Genomic DNA, 17,034 nt, shown 5'->3' with positions numbered 1-17,034 from the left:
GGGGGGGGGGGGTGTGGTGATGGTCACCCTCCCTATTTCCCTGAGTCATACACCCTTAAAAACAAGGCTCTTCATAATGGGCTCCTTCTAGGTTGTAAATTCTATATGGTATCATGATGCAAAAATTCAAGCTTGTTGACAAGCAGCAGGTAAATTTATGTTTAAGAGAAAAAAAAACAATTTTTTAATGATATTTTGTTTTACAAAATGTTTTAGAGTCAATGAAATACTTTTGAAGTGTAACCACTTTCTTTTAATGAAGGAAACATGGGAGGAATTTTGCACTCTTTTGACAAATACAATATTTTATACTTGATATCCTCTTCCACTCTAGTCGTCATAAATGTTGACTAACCATTTATATCTATGTATTCTGCCTGACCAGCTGAGCCCCTTCAGCTTCTCTTTGTTCATACAATATTTTAATGACTGCTTAATCTGTAACCGTACAGATTATTCCACAAGATTGGTGGATAGACTTATTATTCACTAAACTCACAAATCTTTAGAGCCTCACTATTTGGAAAGTTCAAGTTATTAAGTACTCACCACTTGAGTTGCAGCTACTAATTCAATTAAGATGCTTAATGCCATTCAAGACAGAGCAGTTCACCTGATCAATATCTCCTATGGACAGATTGATGTGCACCAACTCACCAATGTTATCTCCACATCAATGTTGCAGCAAAACCTTTCCAAGTCACGGCTTGGACACTTGTTGTTACTGCTTGATTGTCTCTCAGACAGGGTGCTGAATTCCCCAACCAATATCATAAGGAGTTTATAGAGTAGCCCAACACTATGTTTCTTTTTATTAATTTAGGGTGGGGGAAACAAATATAGAACTGAAAGTCATCCAAATTTAAGAACAAGAACAGAGATACTTTGGAGATGGTCATCACGTTTCAGATTCTGAGAAAGGAATCCTTTTATGAGTAAATTTCAATCTCAAATAACATCTTTGATTGATTGAGTTTCTGTGGTCTATAGCACATTAACAAGTTTGATATTTACAATGATACATGCAAAAGTGTGATTTTCATGTACTTTATATGATGAACTGCACAGCTATCACTTCTCTTTTCTGTTTGAACTTTCACAGGAGAAGGATTTAATGGTTCTGTTCTCAGAATTGATATCTCTTCAGGCAAATGACATTTGACAAAGAGAAAATACAGGATTCTAGTGGCTAAATGAAACTGGAGGGATGTATGAAAGCATTTGGGAGAATTAACGATTGCAGCAAAGAACCCAGAGGACATACAAATAGGAAAATCTTTCCATCCATGCAGTCACCATGATCAGTCTAGAAAATATTTACAACCTCCTGGCATGAGATACAAGACAACATTTTCTGTCTGTCAGAATCTGAAACTCAACCATGGTAATGTACAGAAACAGCAAAATGAATACATTATAGAAACAGGGACAGATGTGACTGGCCCTGTTCAATCTGGTCATATAAAGATAGTGTTTACTTGTATCATGGTACTAAACAACCTGAAATAAAAGCAGCAAAATGTTAGAAACAGTCAGCAGGTCAAGCTGATGGAAACTTTCCACAGAACTAAAAGATATTAGATGATCAGCATTTAGAAAGGAACAGAAAGCAAAGAATTTCCCATTGATAAAAGGAGAAACACAGCATGGTTAGCATAGCCATTAGCGTAGCAGGTTTGAATCTGGCACTCTCTGTAAAGATTTTATACACTCTCCCCATGTCTATATGGGTTTTACCTGTGTGCTCCCACACTTCAAAACATACAGTGGTTGGAAGTTAATTGGTGTATTTGGGCCGCATGGGCTAGTGGGCCAGAAAGACCTGTTACTGTACTACGTCTAATTTAATTTAATATGATTGATAACTCAACTGGAAGTCAGGAAATCGTTAAGGAGCAAAGTGATAGGCTTGGGAGATAAAAGAAGTCGTATGACAAATGATAAATAAAAAACCCAATATAATGGTTGTGACTAACTAAAGGGAAACAGAATGGAATGGGTAAAATACTGGAAAACTGGAGAAGGCTTCTGTGGCTCAGTGGAATGAAGAAGGAAATGTAGATGTTAGGAAGGATACAGCTCACTTTGCTAACATGAATTCTTATGGCAAACCCACCAGCTCCATCCTTAGAAAGAAATATCCAAGTTGGCTTAAAGGCAGTTAGCAGGATTAACATACTTCCTTGGCAGAAATATTTAAATTGTCCATAGCTGAGGTTGAGGTGCTGTAGGATTGGAGGGTAACTCACATTGTTCTGTTTAAAAGAAGCTCCAACAGTAACCCTGGAAATTATAGGCCAGTGATCCTGACATCTGTAGTAGGTAATTTATTGTAGTAGGTAATATATAAGAGATTGGATATACAATTATTTGGATAGCCAGGAACTGATTAGGGATAGTCAACATTGCTTTATGTGTGGTAGGTCGTGTTTAACCGATCTTAAAAGTTTTTCGAGATTACCAGGAATATTGACGAAGGAAAGACTGTGGATGTTATCTACGTGGACTTCAGTAAGGCCTTTGACAAGATCCCATAATGGAGGTTAGTCAGGAAGGTTCAGATGCTAGGTATTCATGGTGAAGTAGTGAAATGGATTTGACAATGGATGGACAAGAGAAGCCAGAGAGTAGTGTTAGATGATTGCTTCTCAGACTGGAAGCCTGTGACTAGTGGTGTGCCTTAGGGATTGGTGTTGGGACGATTGTTGTTTGTCATCTATATCAATGATCTGGAGAATAAAGTGGTAAATTGGAGCAGCATGTTTGTAGATGACACTAAGATTGGAGGTGTGTTGTGGACAGTGAAGAAGGCTTTCAAAGCTTGCAGGGGGATCTGAACCAGCTGGAAAAATGGGCTGAAAAATGGCAGATGGCATTTAATGCAGACAAGTGTGAGGTATTGATTTTGAAGATATCAATAAGATAGAACATTTACTAGGATATTGCTTGGACTTCAGGAACTGAGGTACAGGGAAAGGTTAAACAGGCTAGGACTTTTTTCCCTGGTGTGTAGAAGAATGAGGGGATATTTGATAGAGGTATTTAAAATTATGAGGGGGTTAAACAGATTAAATGTAGATAGGCTTTTTCCACTGAGGGTAGGTGAGATACAAATTAGAGGATCTCTGCTAAGCTGCCTGTCTCCCCTCTGGCAAGCCTTGCTGTACTAACATTGGCTGTGCATTACCTCTACCATTAAAGACACTCCCCTTGGGTATAACTGTGTATGTACCCATTGTCTTTCATTATTGTACCATAAGTTTCTGCTAATAAAAGCCATGAATATTGTCTGATCGCATCGTCTTTGTCTACTTCATCAACTGGCACTACAATGGGTTAAGAGTGAAAATGGAAAAGTTTAGGGGGTACATCTTCACACAAAGAGTGGTGGAGGGTGGAATGAGCTGCCAGCTGAGGTGGTGAATGCAGGCTCAATTTTAACATTTAAGAATTTGGACAGATACATGCATGGGAGAGGTATGGTGGGGGAGGGGTGGCTATGGAGTGGATGCAGGTAAATAGGACTAGGCAAACAAAATGGTTCAGCACAGACTAGAAGGGTCAAAAGGGCCTGTTTCTGTGCTGTAATGTTCTATAGTTCTATAGTTATATATGTCACTTTACCCTGCACTGACCTCTTTCATAGGAGCCTTCTCCTTGTTCCTATCCAGAATTCAGTTATTTTATGGTTGATCTACATCTTAACATTTCTCTGTGCACTTTAGTTTTGAGAATTTCAATTGACCTGCCGTAATACCTTTTTGGTGGAAGATCTTCAGATTTCCACAATCTGATGAATTGCTATCTGATATTCTCCCCAAATAGTCTACCTCTAAGTTATGCCCCCTTGCTATAAATTCTCTTATCTGAGGTAATTATTTTTTTTACTATATTCACTATCAAATTCACTAATCATTGTTTTGAATATTTTATTTAAAATTTTTAACCAAACATGCATTCAAATATATTTCAAAATACAGTTATAATAATGTATATAATATCAAATACATGATGATAATACCTCAACACCTTTACAGTGCCAAAAAAAAAGAAAGAAAATAAAGTATAAAATTTAGTGTTAAGATTGAAAAAAGAGACAAAGAAGAGAAAGAATAAGAATGAGAATGAGAAATGGATGCTGAATGTGTTAAATCCCATCTGATCTAAAATTCATATCTATTTCATCTCTAATGGGGTTCCACGCAGGTCTTAAAGGCTAAGAAGAACATTTAGAAATCTAAAAAATTAAAAGTTTAATCATTTTTTTTGTAGATACATGTGCCAAATTTGTAAAAATATATCATATTTTTTCCTTAAATTATATGTAATTTTCTCAACTGTGCATTTCCGCACTCCATTGTTCCAAACTCAGGTGTGAATCAGGTTTCCAAGCAATTGCAATACATCTTGTATTTAGTTAATTTCAATTTAGGTCTTATCCCTATAATGTTACCTAATAAAAATAATTCTCGATTTCATAAGGAGTTTCAAGAGATAAATTGCTCCTCACTAATCATTTTTAATGTTTTTTTTTAATGTTCTATGTTCACAGGAATGCATGTCTACTCCATAACTCTTGGAACTAAGCAAATAAACCAAAGTGCTGGAGAAAATCAGCAGATCATGCAGCATCCACAGGAAGTAAAAGGCAATCAACATTATGGGCCTGAGCCTTCCATTGGGAATGAGGGTAAACAGTTGAACACCTGAACAAAAAAGGGAGGGAGAGGGGAAGAAGCTGAAGATAGGAAATATAAGCTCAAATTCACGTTCGTTGAAATTTAATATCATCTGACTCTACAAACAATTAGATGAAACAATGTTTCTCTGGACAAGGGTTCACACACATACACACAAGTCTGTGGAAAGCTATTTCCCAGTCTGGCAGTCCTGACTTTGATACTCTTGTATTTCATTCTTGATGGTGGTGGGTCAAAAGTACTGAGTGTTGAATGGAAAGTGTCTTCAAAAATTTTTTGAACCCTATTTACACAACACTCCCAATAAATGTCATCAATAGAAGAAAAGGAGATTCCAGTGATCTTCTCAGCCATTTTGATGTTCCTCAATGTTGGCTTGAAATCTGGTGCTTTGCAGCTACCATACCTCACAAGGACACACTTAAGATAAGACAAACTGGCCATCTATTCAATGGTTATTTTAACCATTCAACTCCTCAATATCCCTCTGCTTCACTGCCTGCCATTATTTTTCCAGAATTCCATCTCCAGATTGTACCATAATTTTCCATTTAAATTCATCATAGAAATTATCATATTTTTCTGTTTCATGAACCACAGTCTAGCTTTCTTAAGCCACGTAGGTACACCTAAAAAAATGTGAAGTTAACCACTTTGGCAGGAAAACCAGAAAAGTGGCATATTATTCAAGTGATCAGAGGTGTTGATTGATAAAAATATTTTGTTGTTCTTGTGTATCAACCACTGGAAGCAAATGTGCAGATACAGCAAGCAGTTTTGAAGGCAAATGGTACATTGACTTTCATTGAAGAGGTTTAGGGTAAAGGAGTCAGGATGTCATGCCACAATGGCATGAGACCTCATAAGGATATTGTGTGCAGTAATGATTGTGACCTAACATAAGAAAGGATATACTCGCTTCCTAGGATGGTGGTACTGGGTTTATATTCATAAGAGTTTAGAGGACTTACAAAATTTTGACATGACCAAACAGAACCAAATGTTGGAACAATATTTGCCCTGGACAGAGTGTCTAGAATGACAAGGCTTAGGTTACAGGGAGAGAGTAAGAATGGAAATGGGAAGAAATTTTATCAATGTGAATCTGTGGAATTCATTGTAGATGCAAGGTGCTGACTATATTTAGAAAACAAAGGGCATTGAAGTAGATGGGAAAAGAGGTAATATTGCATTAAGATAGATGATCAGCCTTAATTGCTTTGAATAGTAGAGCAGACTCTATTTTGGTATCATCTGCAAATTTTGCCACAGAGCCATCTATTTTTCTTTATTCCAAGATCCAAATCATTTATGTACAATATAAAAAGAAGCAGCCCCACACCGACCCCACTGACTCTCTGTTTCTTGGAAATCAGCCAATTCTCTGCCCATGCTAGTATCCTTCCTATAATTCCATGGGGTCTCTTCTTGTTTAGCAGCCTTATGTGTGGCACCTTGTCAAAGGACAACATCTACTGGATCTCCCCTGTTTATCCTACTTGTAATCTTCTAAAAATTTGCAATAGTTTGTTAGGCATGATTTAGGCATGAAACCATGCTGACTTGAGCCTATCTTTACAAGCACCTCCAGGTATTCTGCAACCTCATCCTTGAAAATCAACTCCAACAGGAGTGAATTAGACTAAAAGTATTTTTACAGTAAATAGTGAATGAGTGGGTACTTTGAACTCTAAATATATAATTTAGTGAAGAATTACTATTCAGGATCTTGGGATGCATTTTAAGGAGAAAAGGAATTATGTTAATTTTGAAAGTGAAATTAGTATTAGTGTTCTAAATGGTTGGATAGAAAGCTATTCACAATAACATTGAGTCAAGAAGACAACTTAAGTTGCATAAGTTGGATGAGAAGTGGAAGCATGGAAGTACATAGAACAGGAGCAGAAGAGCATTTGGCTCTTCATTGATTTTACTGAACCTGAGTCATCTTTAAGGCATTTGCATCTTTGATGAGAAGAATATGGACAGTTTTCAGGTGATAAGATAAATTGGGATTAAAGTGAAGTTATGCTATTTACAAAAGGTGATTATATGATATGTCAACAAAATACCCAGTTGAATTGGCCAAAAAATGGGATCAAGTATTTGGGGATAAGAATGGATAATAATTTGAATAACTTATTTAAATTTAACTATCTACTTTTGCTTCATAAAGTTGAAGAGGATTTAAAAAAGTGGATGGTGTTACCTTAATATGGAGAGTCAATTTTATAAAGATTAACATTTATTTCTTCCAGACATTACCTACTTCAATACTTCAGAATTTTTTTTTAAGGAACCCATTAAATGGGTTCAGAAATTTTTATAGAAAGGTAAAATGTTGAGAGTATTGATGCAGAAATTAACATGGAAATATGTGATTTGCTGTGTCCTTCTTTGAAGGAATGACCATACCAACATGGGTTAATATAGAACTGGGGAATTTTGGAGAAAAGTCAGGTGCAGCTTTTATCTACAAATGGCATTCAAGATTGATGACAGGAACTAAAACTACACTTTTACTGAAACATTTAATAGATATTTGGGGTAAGATAGATGGGGAAATTGGAACTAAAGGAGGTATAATCACCCCATACCCCTTTGCTTCAGAATAGTTTGATACCTTTATTGTGATATAACATATTTTTGAAATTATGGTTTGATAAAGGAGTTAGACTTATTAAGGATTGTTATGAACAGGGACAGTTGACATCCTTTATTCAAACGAGGGATAAATATGGAATAACTAGAAACATGCATTTTTTTGCTACCTTCAAATAAAAAGATTTTTAAGAGACAGATTAGGATCAGAGCGTTTGTTAAACCCCATGCAGTGAAGCGGAAACTCTTATTAGATGAGGAGCAGTAGGGAAATTTACTTTTGCAATGTATCTTCTACTACAAAAAGGGCAAGTTATAAACCTGGACTTTATAAATCTAAACAGAAATAGGAATAATATTTGAGTATTACAATAGATGAACAAATATGGATGGATTTGTGCAGAGATTGTATGTCCAATACAATTAATGTACTGTATAACTTTATACATAAGTCCTTGGTGTACCATGGCCTATCCTAATACAATCCAGTAGTTTTCCTTTTTTTTATATTATATAAAAATGTATAAATGATGACTGATTTTGTCTGGCGGATTAGGGTTAGGGAGGGTTTTAGTTTTAAGGGGAAGGGATGTAATTCTCTTTTTTAGTCAGAGTTAATCTGTACTAATGTGATGGATGCAAATGAATGATTACATGTATGAAAATTCTAAAATAAAGTATTAAAAAAAAGGCAAATGTAATGTTGGCATTTATTTTTAGAGGAATAGCATATTAGTGCAGGGATGCAATGTGGAGACACCATATTGTGACCTCACTTAGAGTACTGTGTAGCATTTTGGGTACCTCATTTGAGAAAAGACCTGCTGGTGTTGGAGAGGGTTCAGAGAAAATTTACTAGAATGATACCAGGAATGAATGGGTTAGCATTTAAGGAAGAATTGCCAGCTCTGTACCTACAGGGATACAGAAAGATGAGGGGGACCTCATAGAGGCATATTGATGTTAGTCGTAATTCTCTTATTACTTATAAACCTTGTGAGATTAATGATAAATTTTATTCATTTTATAAAAAGTTATATACATCTGAAGGAAAACAGGAAACTGGATCGATTGATTTTTTTAAATCACAGTTGAATTTACCGATATTAGAGGATGGAGATAGAGAGGAGTTAGATGAACTATTTACTGATTCAGAAATTAAGATGGCTATGTTGGAAATGCCGAACAGTAAATCGCCTGGTGATGTTGGATTTTCGGTTGAATTTTATAAAATTTTTTATGATGATTTATCTACAGTGTTTGGGGATGTATTACGTCAAGTTGGAGAACATTATGATTTACCTGAGTCTTGTTCTAGTGCTTTAATTACAGTAATTCCTAAAAAAGACAGAGATCCTTTGAAAGTATCTTCATATAGACCAATTTCATTGTTAAATGTAGATTATAAAATCTTTTTTTTTCTTTCTTTGGCTTGGCTTCGCGGACGAAGATTTATGGAGGGGGTAAAAAGTCCACGTCAGCTGCAGGCTCGTTTGTGGCTGACCAGTCCGATGCGGGACAGGCAGACACGATTGCAGCGGTTGCAAGGGAAAATTGGTTGGTTGGGGTTGGGTGTTGGGTTTTTCCTCCTTTGCCTTTTGTCAGTGAGGTGGGCTCTGCGGTCTTCTTCAAAGGAGGCTGCTGCCCGCCAAACCGTGATAGCTAAAATATTAGCGAATAGATTGGCTAAATTTTTACCAAAGTTGATTCTTATTGATCAAACAGGTTTTATAAAGAATAGATATGCTTCAGATAACATTTTGCGCGTGATTAGTTTGATTAATAGATTTTGACAATTTTTAGATCATCCAATGGTGATATCCTTAGATGCAGAAAAAGCATTTGATAGAGTTGAATGGAATTTTTTGTTTAAAGTTTTGGAGAAATTTAAGTTTGGTCCTTCTTTTATTGGTTGGATTAGGGCTTTATATAGTAAACCGGTAGCTAGAGTATTGACGAATGGTTTGATTTCAGAATCTTTTACATTAACTTGATCAACTCGTCAAGGTTGTCCTTTATCACCAGCTTTGTTTGCGTTAGAGATTGAACCTTTAGCATAGTTGATAAGACAAAATACACAGATACAAGGTATGAAAGTTTTAGATGAGGAGTATAAAATTAATTTATTTGCTGATGATGTATTGGTGTATTTAATAAACCCAGCTCAAACACTTTTGCACTTGAAGGAGTGTTTAATACAATATGGATGTCTTTCTGGATATAAAATTAATTGGGGAAAAAAGTGAAATATTACTGGTAAGTGAAGGAGATTATTCAGTTTATAAGAATATTATTAATTTGAAGTGGACTGAATGAATTAAATATCTGGGTATAATTTTGAATGTTAATTATCAATCTTTATATAAATTATATTATGCTCCGTTAATGAAAAAAAAACTGATGTGATTAAATGGAAAGATTTACCTATTAATTTAATGGGAAGGATAAATACAAGGAAGATGAATATCTTTCCATGTATACAATATTTGTTTCAATCTATTCCAGATTTACTTGATATATTTTTTTTGAGATTTAAATAAAATGGTTAGGGAGTTTTTATGGAGGGGTAAATTTTCAAGAGTAGCTTTGAAAGAATTAACTTGGAAATATGAGTTAGGGGGACTACGTTTACCACATTTTCAACATTATTATGAGGCAGCCCAACTTAAACTTATTAGTTCGTTGATGGATTTGGTACGGCCTCCTAGTTGGGCTAAAATTGAGATGGCATGTATTTCTGAATTTGAAATACATCAATTTTTGTTTAGGTGGAATATAAATTTGTTACAACAATATAATGTGCCTATACTAAAACATTTAATGAAGTTATGGATAAAGAAAAATAAAATGATAGGTTCTAGGGGTAAATTATTGTCTTTGACTTCGTTGTATAATAATCAACTTATTTCTTTTTCAATACATAATCAAAGTTTATTGCATTGGAGATTTAAAGGTGTGAAAAATTTGGGAGATTGTTTTAAAGAGGGTAAGTTTTTATCTTTTAATCAGATGAGGGAAGATTTTGGTATTGATAAGAATTCTTTATTTCTTTATTATCAAATTCGATCTTTGGTAAAATTTATGTTTGGTAGAGATATGATTTTACCTAAAATGACTAAATTTGAGACTTCTTTTATGAAGTACCAGAGAAGGGTTATATTTCATTTATGTATCAAATATTATAGGATGCTATAGATAAAAAGGATTGGGATAGATCTAAAATTAAATGGGAAGCAGATATTGGTTTTACTTATTCTGAAGAGGATTGGTTAGATATCTGTTATGATAGTGTAACTAGATTGATAAATGCACATTATGCAATGATTAATTACAATTTTTTACATCAATTAGATTTGACACTTGAAAAATTTAAAAAAAATATGGTTTTAATGAATCAGATTTGTGTTTTAGATGTGGTGATACGGTTGGAACTTTTTTTCATGCTGTTTGGTCATGTATACATATACAATCTTTTTGGAAGAAAATTCAATCATTTTTAGAATATCTGTATAAGATTAATATAGTTTTAGATCCAACAGTATTTTTATTGGGTAGTTTGCAACCTCTGAAAAGCTTGGAATTAGATAAGTTTCAGCTTGCTTTTGTATATTTAGCTTTATCTGTAGTGAAAAAATGTATTGCTAGTACATGGAAAGATACAAATATGATTGATATTAATAGATGGCATAATGAGATGAAATATTGTTTAGTAACGGAAAAAAATTACATATGTTTTGCATGGTAATTATATTTTTTAATTAATAAGTGGTTGTTATATTCAGAATATTTAAATTTCAATTTATATTGATTAGATTTTAATATGTATATTTAACTTTTTAATATTCTTTCTTTTTTCTTTTTTTATGGCTCTCCTTAGAAGAGTTGGCTGAAGGGGGGGATCTTTTCCTTTCTTTTTTTCTCTTCTTTATGTTCATGTTCATGTTTAATTGCTGTATATGTCATATATTCTGTACACGCTGATCTTTGTGTGTTTCTTCAGCATGTACAGAGCCGTTGTCGTACCCACGCTCCTGTTCGGCATCACCTACGGCTCCTGGAACGCTTCCATCAGCGCTGTCTCTGCTCCATCCTCAACATTCATTGGAATGACTTCCTCACCAGCATCGAAGTACTCGAGTTGGCAGAGTCCGCAAGCATCGAATCCATGCTGCTGAAGACCCAACTGTGCTGGGTGGGTCACGTCTCCAGAATGGAGGACCATCACCTTCCCAAGATCGTGTTATATGGCGAGCTCTCCACTGGCCACCGAGACAGAGGTGCACCAAAGAAGAGGTACAAGGACTGCTTAAAGAAATCTCTTGGTGCCTGCCACATTGACCATCGCCAGTGGGCTGATATCGCCTCCAACTGTGCATCTTGGTGCCTCACACTTCGGCGGGCTGCAACCTCCTTTGAAGAAGACCGCAGAGCCCACCTCACTGACAAAAGACAAAGGAGGAAAAATCCAACACCCAACCCCAACCAACCAATTTTCCCTTGCAACCGCTGCAACCGTGCCTGCCTGTCCCGCATCGGACTTGTCAGTCACCAACAAGCTTGCAGCAGACGTGGACATACCCCTCCATAAATCTTTGTCTGTGAAGCCAAGCCAAAGAAGAAAGAAGAATGTCATATATTATTTGTTTTTTGAACGAATAAATAAAGTTTAAAAAAAATGGAGGCATTTTGAATGCTGAAAGGCTTGACAAAGTTGATATTGAAAGGATGTTTCCCATGGTAGGGAATTCTAGGACAAGAGGACATCTGAAATCAAAATCTCAATCACAACTTCAAGATCAAAGCGTGTCAATTGTTAGATGGTCATGAGTCTTTGGAATTTGTGCCACAGATGGATGTCGAAGTGAGGCCAGAGACTGATAGGTATTTGATTAGTCAGGGCATCAAGGGTTGCAGGGAGAAAGCCAGGGAGTTAGGCTGAGTGAGAGGATGGATCAGCTCATAATTAGAATGGTGGAGCTGACATGATGGGCCAATGGGCCTACTTCTGCTCCTATATCTTGGGATATCCTGAAAGGTTGTCCCTTTCGTAGCCAGGTTTTCTTGGCATCTTCAAAGGAATGGTACTCAGAGTTATTTTCAGAGTTATTTTCTAGCCCAGAATGGGAATTTGGGATGCCCCTGGAGATCTTCAGGTGCTTTAGTCATTATCTAAAATCTATTAATGGTGCTTTAATATTTCTGAAAACATCCAGTTGAACTATTTGTTCTAACTCTGAAAACTGTAATTGTGATATGACATTAGTCCTCACAGGACAAATACAAAGCATATAAGTTTCTATTGTTTGTCAGTCAGGCAGCACACGAGTGGAAGATAAAAATAGACAAAGAATTAAAACACAACCATGAAAGGCATCAACAGGCATGTGGCAATTAAATCACAAAGCTGATTTTCAGAATTTTTGTGACACATAGTTGTTCACTTTTATGACATTTCAGTGACATACAGATTCAAAAGTGAGGGTCTAACTCAAATCCCAATAAAAATGCCGCAGGAACAATTTATGTGTTGATTTTGTTACTTATCTGTCACAGATTTAGTGAAATCCCAGAAAAATAGAGAATGAGTGGGACAAGTGGAAAATGCACCCTCCCCCCTCCTCTACTTCCACCCCCACCCCTAAAGACTATCAACTAATCAAGTCCCATGTCAGCCCTTCCTGGTATAAGTACGGTTCTTCTGAACAATTTATAATGTAATACGTCCTGTTTTTACAAATAGTGAGAACATAGATTTTCAAGCTGGATTCCACTAATCCCCAGAGGCCAGGGAAGGAACCCAGGGGTCTTATAATTCCTTAGGTTTTTGAATACATTAGTCTGAATATACCATATATATTGATAAATGCATCTCAAGAATTGTATTTCATATTTTGTCCTGGACTTATTGATTCACTGACACATCATTTCTGTTGTTATTTCTGGATAACTATTTCCTGTAATGATAAAAGAGCTTTCTCTTTGAATGACATTGTCCCTTGTAGGATAAGACTCGAGTTCATGAGAATGTGGCAGTAGAAGCATAGAACATTACAGCACAGAAACAGCCCCCTTCCGCCTTTCTACTCTGTGCCGAACATAGAAAGTTAGAAATCCACTGTTCAGAGCAGTCCTGAGTTCAAATTTGCTTCGAGAAGCTTGAATTTTATTGGTATATTTTAACTCCTCACCAATCATTTTAAGATTTTCAATTATTTCTCTACTGAAACTAATATAAGTAGTTTCACATTGCTTTATATTTTTCTCCTTCCATGTTTCTTGTTGGAGTCCTATAATCCTTGATTTCTGAACCAAAACCAGAACTTATTTAACTTTTTCCCAAATAATCTCCATGCAGAGATTAAATGGTGACCTGGATCCTTTGTCAGGTCTATAAAGAGGTAGATTTCCCCTAGTGATACCAGGGAATCTCAGCACAACTTGGTTCCACCACTGCACTCTAGGTGGAGTTCAGGATTGAGTAGCATGTAAGTTCTTGAACTTACAGCCTAAGACTAAACTACTTTGGAGCAGCTAATCATGTGTGGTTTCTTTGAAAATGATGGCTACATCAAGATTGATTAGGGTTAAGTATTCTTCGGACAATTTCTATTATAATTGTGGCAACAAAATGTTATAAGGGGTACATAGAGATATGACATTTGTAATATGTTTCAGAAATCAATGCAAGGAAATATCTGATATAAACACCTGTTATCATCATAAAACTAAAGAAGGAGGTGGCACAGTTAGTGACTGCCAGTGACCCAGTTTGAATCCAATGTTGTCTGTAAGGAGTTTCCATGACCGAGTGTGTTTCCTCCGGGTCTTCCGGTTTCCTCTCACTCTTTCAAAATGTGTGGGGTTTTGTAGGTTAATTGGTCTATTTTGGTGGCGTGAACTCATGGGCTGGAAAGGCCTGTTACCGTGCTGTATAGCAGAAAAAAAGAGAGTTCAATGTCTTGAGCATTATAAAAAGAAGGTAAGACATCTCACTTGAAAGATCAAGAAAGCAACTGCAACAAAATTTCATGAGATAGCTGTAACAAGAAGAAAAAAAGAACACAATTGTGGTATCTTTGTCAGAGACATCAGTCAAATAGGCAGACACTTAATGTGCATTTCACTGATTTCTGTTTATTGACTGAGATCAACCGCCTATCGAACAAGGTCACTGGTATTAATGCAATAGCCTTGACACACATTTAAATAACTATTGACATAATGTCCCTGTAGAATTATCGCAATGTTTGAAGCTATGTTACATGTAGTCCTAACCCACCATTATAAAATCTAGCATCAGAAAAGAGATATTTAACTGTTAGAAACAGAGGCATGCTCGAAGATTGTTTCCTTTAACATTGCAGGTTGATTCATCTGTTCTGTGCTTTCATCCTATTGACTGTCACTTCCAGGTATTTTCCACATTTCCTCAAAGCCTGGAGCATCTGGATAATGCACCAATGTGGCTCCCAATTTTCTTTCCTTTTCAAGTCATTGATACTTTCCGAACTTTTCTTAAGTTTTTCCATACAGGAGGTTGGTGAATAAGTTTAGAGCACCTGAAATTGAAAGTAATGTACTACTTCATATTTCATAATCCTTTGGTGCCCAGAAAATGGCCATTCAGCCCACCGAGGGTTAATGAAGGTTCACAGAGCACACATATATATCTCCCTGTAACCAATTCTTGTCACAGAAGGCATATCCTGCCCCATCTGTGGAAGGGGATCCAGTTTCTGCTTGCCTACAAGCAAGCCATTCTTGGATCCTGAGTGAGTCCCTGAGAAGAGAGGGAAGTAATGCAGCTCAGATAAAAAACATGAATCAAGGACCGAGATTAGAGAATCATGGTAAAATTGTAAATGGATCCTGGATTTCCTCTCCACCAAACACAATCAGTGAGGATTGGTAGGAACATCTACTCCACAATCTCCATCAGTATCGGAGCACGACAGGACTGAGTTCTTAGCCCTCGATCTACTCGCTATACATCCATGACTGTGTGGCTTGGTACAACAACAACACCATCTATGAATTCACTGATGATACCATGGTAGTGGGTTACATAAAAAAGGCCGATGAGTCAGCATACAGGAGGGAGATTGAAAATTTGGCTGAATGGTGCACCAACAACCAAGGAACTAATTGTTGGCTTCAGGAATGGAAAACTAGAGGTGTATGATCCAGTGATCACTGGGGGAAATAATAGGTAGAGAGGGTGAGCAAATTTAAGTTCTTGGGACTCACTATATCGGAGGATCTTTCCTGGACACAACACACAAATGGCATTATGAAAAGGGCTGGTCAGTGCCTCTACTTCCTCAGGAGTTTGAAACCCTGGCAAATTTCTACAGATATGTGATGGAAACCCTGTTGACAAGCTGCATCATGGTCTGGTACAGGGACACCAATACCTCCAATCGTAAAGCCCAGCAAAAGGTATTGGACACAGTCCAGGACATCACAGGTAAAATGCTCCTCACCATGAAGAGCACCTACAGGTAATACTGCCATTGGAGAGCAGCAGCAATCATCAAGCATCTACACCATTCAGCACATGCTATGTTCTTGCTGCTGCCATCAGGAAAGAGGCATAGGTGCCACAAGACTGTTACCACCAGGTTCAGAAATAAATGTGACTCCTCCTCTATCAGATTGCTCAGCAACAAACTCAATCAGGGACCCATTTATGGACTCTTACTTCTGCATTTTATTGATTTCTTTCTCTCTCGGTAGTGCACAGTAAATTTGTTGACACTTCTTTATTTGTTTACATGTGAATGTTGTTGTCAGTTTTGTTCTGCATTGCTAATAAGTTGTTATTCTGCCTCATCTGCAGGAAAAAAAGAAATCTCAAGGTTGTATGTGAATAAATCTAAAGCCTGAAATGGTTCCTTTTCAGACTTAGTAAACAGGAGACTCACAGTGAGCATTCTCAGAACACTGCAGGGTACACATTATGACTTCCTATTCATTATAATTAATGGTTAAAATCGTTAGTGCCGCAAATTTGCAATTTCCAAAGCTGCCCCATCCAGGTGCTGCCACACATTGAAAACCAATATTCATCCCTAAAATGTTCTCTGGAAGTGTTAAGTTCTGGTAATGCAAATTTACAAAATCTACTCAAATATGGCTTTTAGACTGCAGGCATGTAATGGCACAATCAAGGAATTCTGCCGCTACACAAGCTGTCTAAAAAGGAACATTTTGAGTCAATTCCTGTACCGCAATTTATCCTGCAGGACCCCTACAACTTTTTGGAGGAAGCCTGCAATGTAAGTCATACCAGAACAATTCATTGATGGTCATCCACTCTGCTGCACGTCCAACCATCAGGACTGTTGCACTCAGGTACTTGCAGTCTAAAAAGGTGCCCAGTGTGAACAACCACATGCGCAGCATTATGTTAATTTTTTTCCTGACACTGTAGTCCAAAAACCATAAACTGGTCTAGGCAATGAGACATGGGTAGATATGTGGGTATCCCTGTTTACCATATTCAGGGTGAAGAGAAATTTTAAAGTCATGTTTGTGTTTGCGAAACCCTCAGCTGCTTCTTATGTTTGCTTTCACCCATTCTCAGTCTTCATATTTCATAAAACAAATTATTCACCATTTATTATTATGAAAATAATTATTAATTGTGATGTTGTAATAAGTGCTTTGATGTGACACAAGTTGATTTGTGACCTAGTAAATTTATAATGTACAGCTTCTTGCTACATGACGC

At 36.5% G+C, this 17,034-nt stretch overlaps 1 protein-coding gene across 3 annotated transcripts in view; it reads right to left on the bottom strand.

Annotated features, from left to right (window-relative positions):
* LOC138736914 (PC3-like endoprotease variant B) overlaps positions 1-17,034 on the bottom strand; it is a 1,109,211-nt gene that overhangs the window by 10,711 nt on the left and 1,081,466 nt on the right. The window contains exon 16 of one of the 3 annotated variants that reach the window (XM_069887113.1): positions 14,548-14,860. The exons of the other annotated variants lie outside the window; for them this stretch is intronic. Within the exon in view, the coding sequence (XP_069743214.1) occupies positions 14,788-14,860 (73 nt within the window). The 3' untranslated portion in view covers positions 14,548-14,787. Of the gene's footprint in view, positions 1-14,547; positions 14,861-17,034 lie in introns of those variants that run through there. 3 annotated transcript variants of the gene reach the window in all.

The sequence above is a fragment of the Narcine bancroftii genome, chromosome 6 (genome assembly GCF_036971445.1).
Source record: "Narcine bancroftii isolate sNarBan1 chromosome 6, sNarBan1.hap1, whole genome shotgun sequence".
Classification (NCBI taxonomy): Eukaryota; Metazoa; Chordata; class Chondrichthyes; order Torpediniformes; family Narcinidae; genus Narcine; species Narcine bancroftii.
Note: the sequence above shows the minus strand (reverse complement) of the source record. Positions and strands in the feature narration are given on the sequence as shown.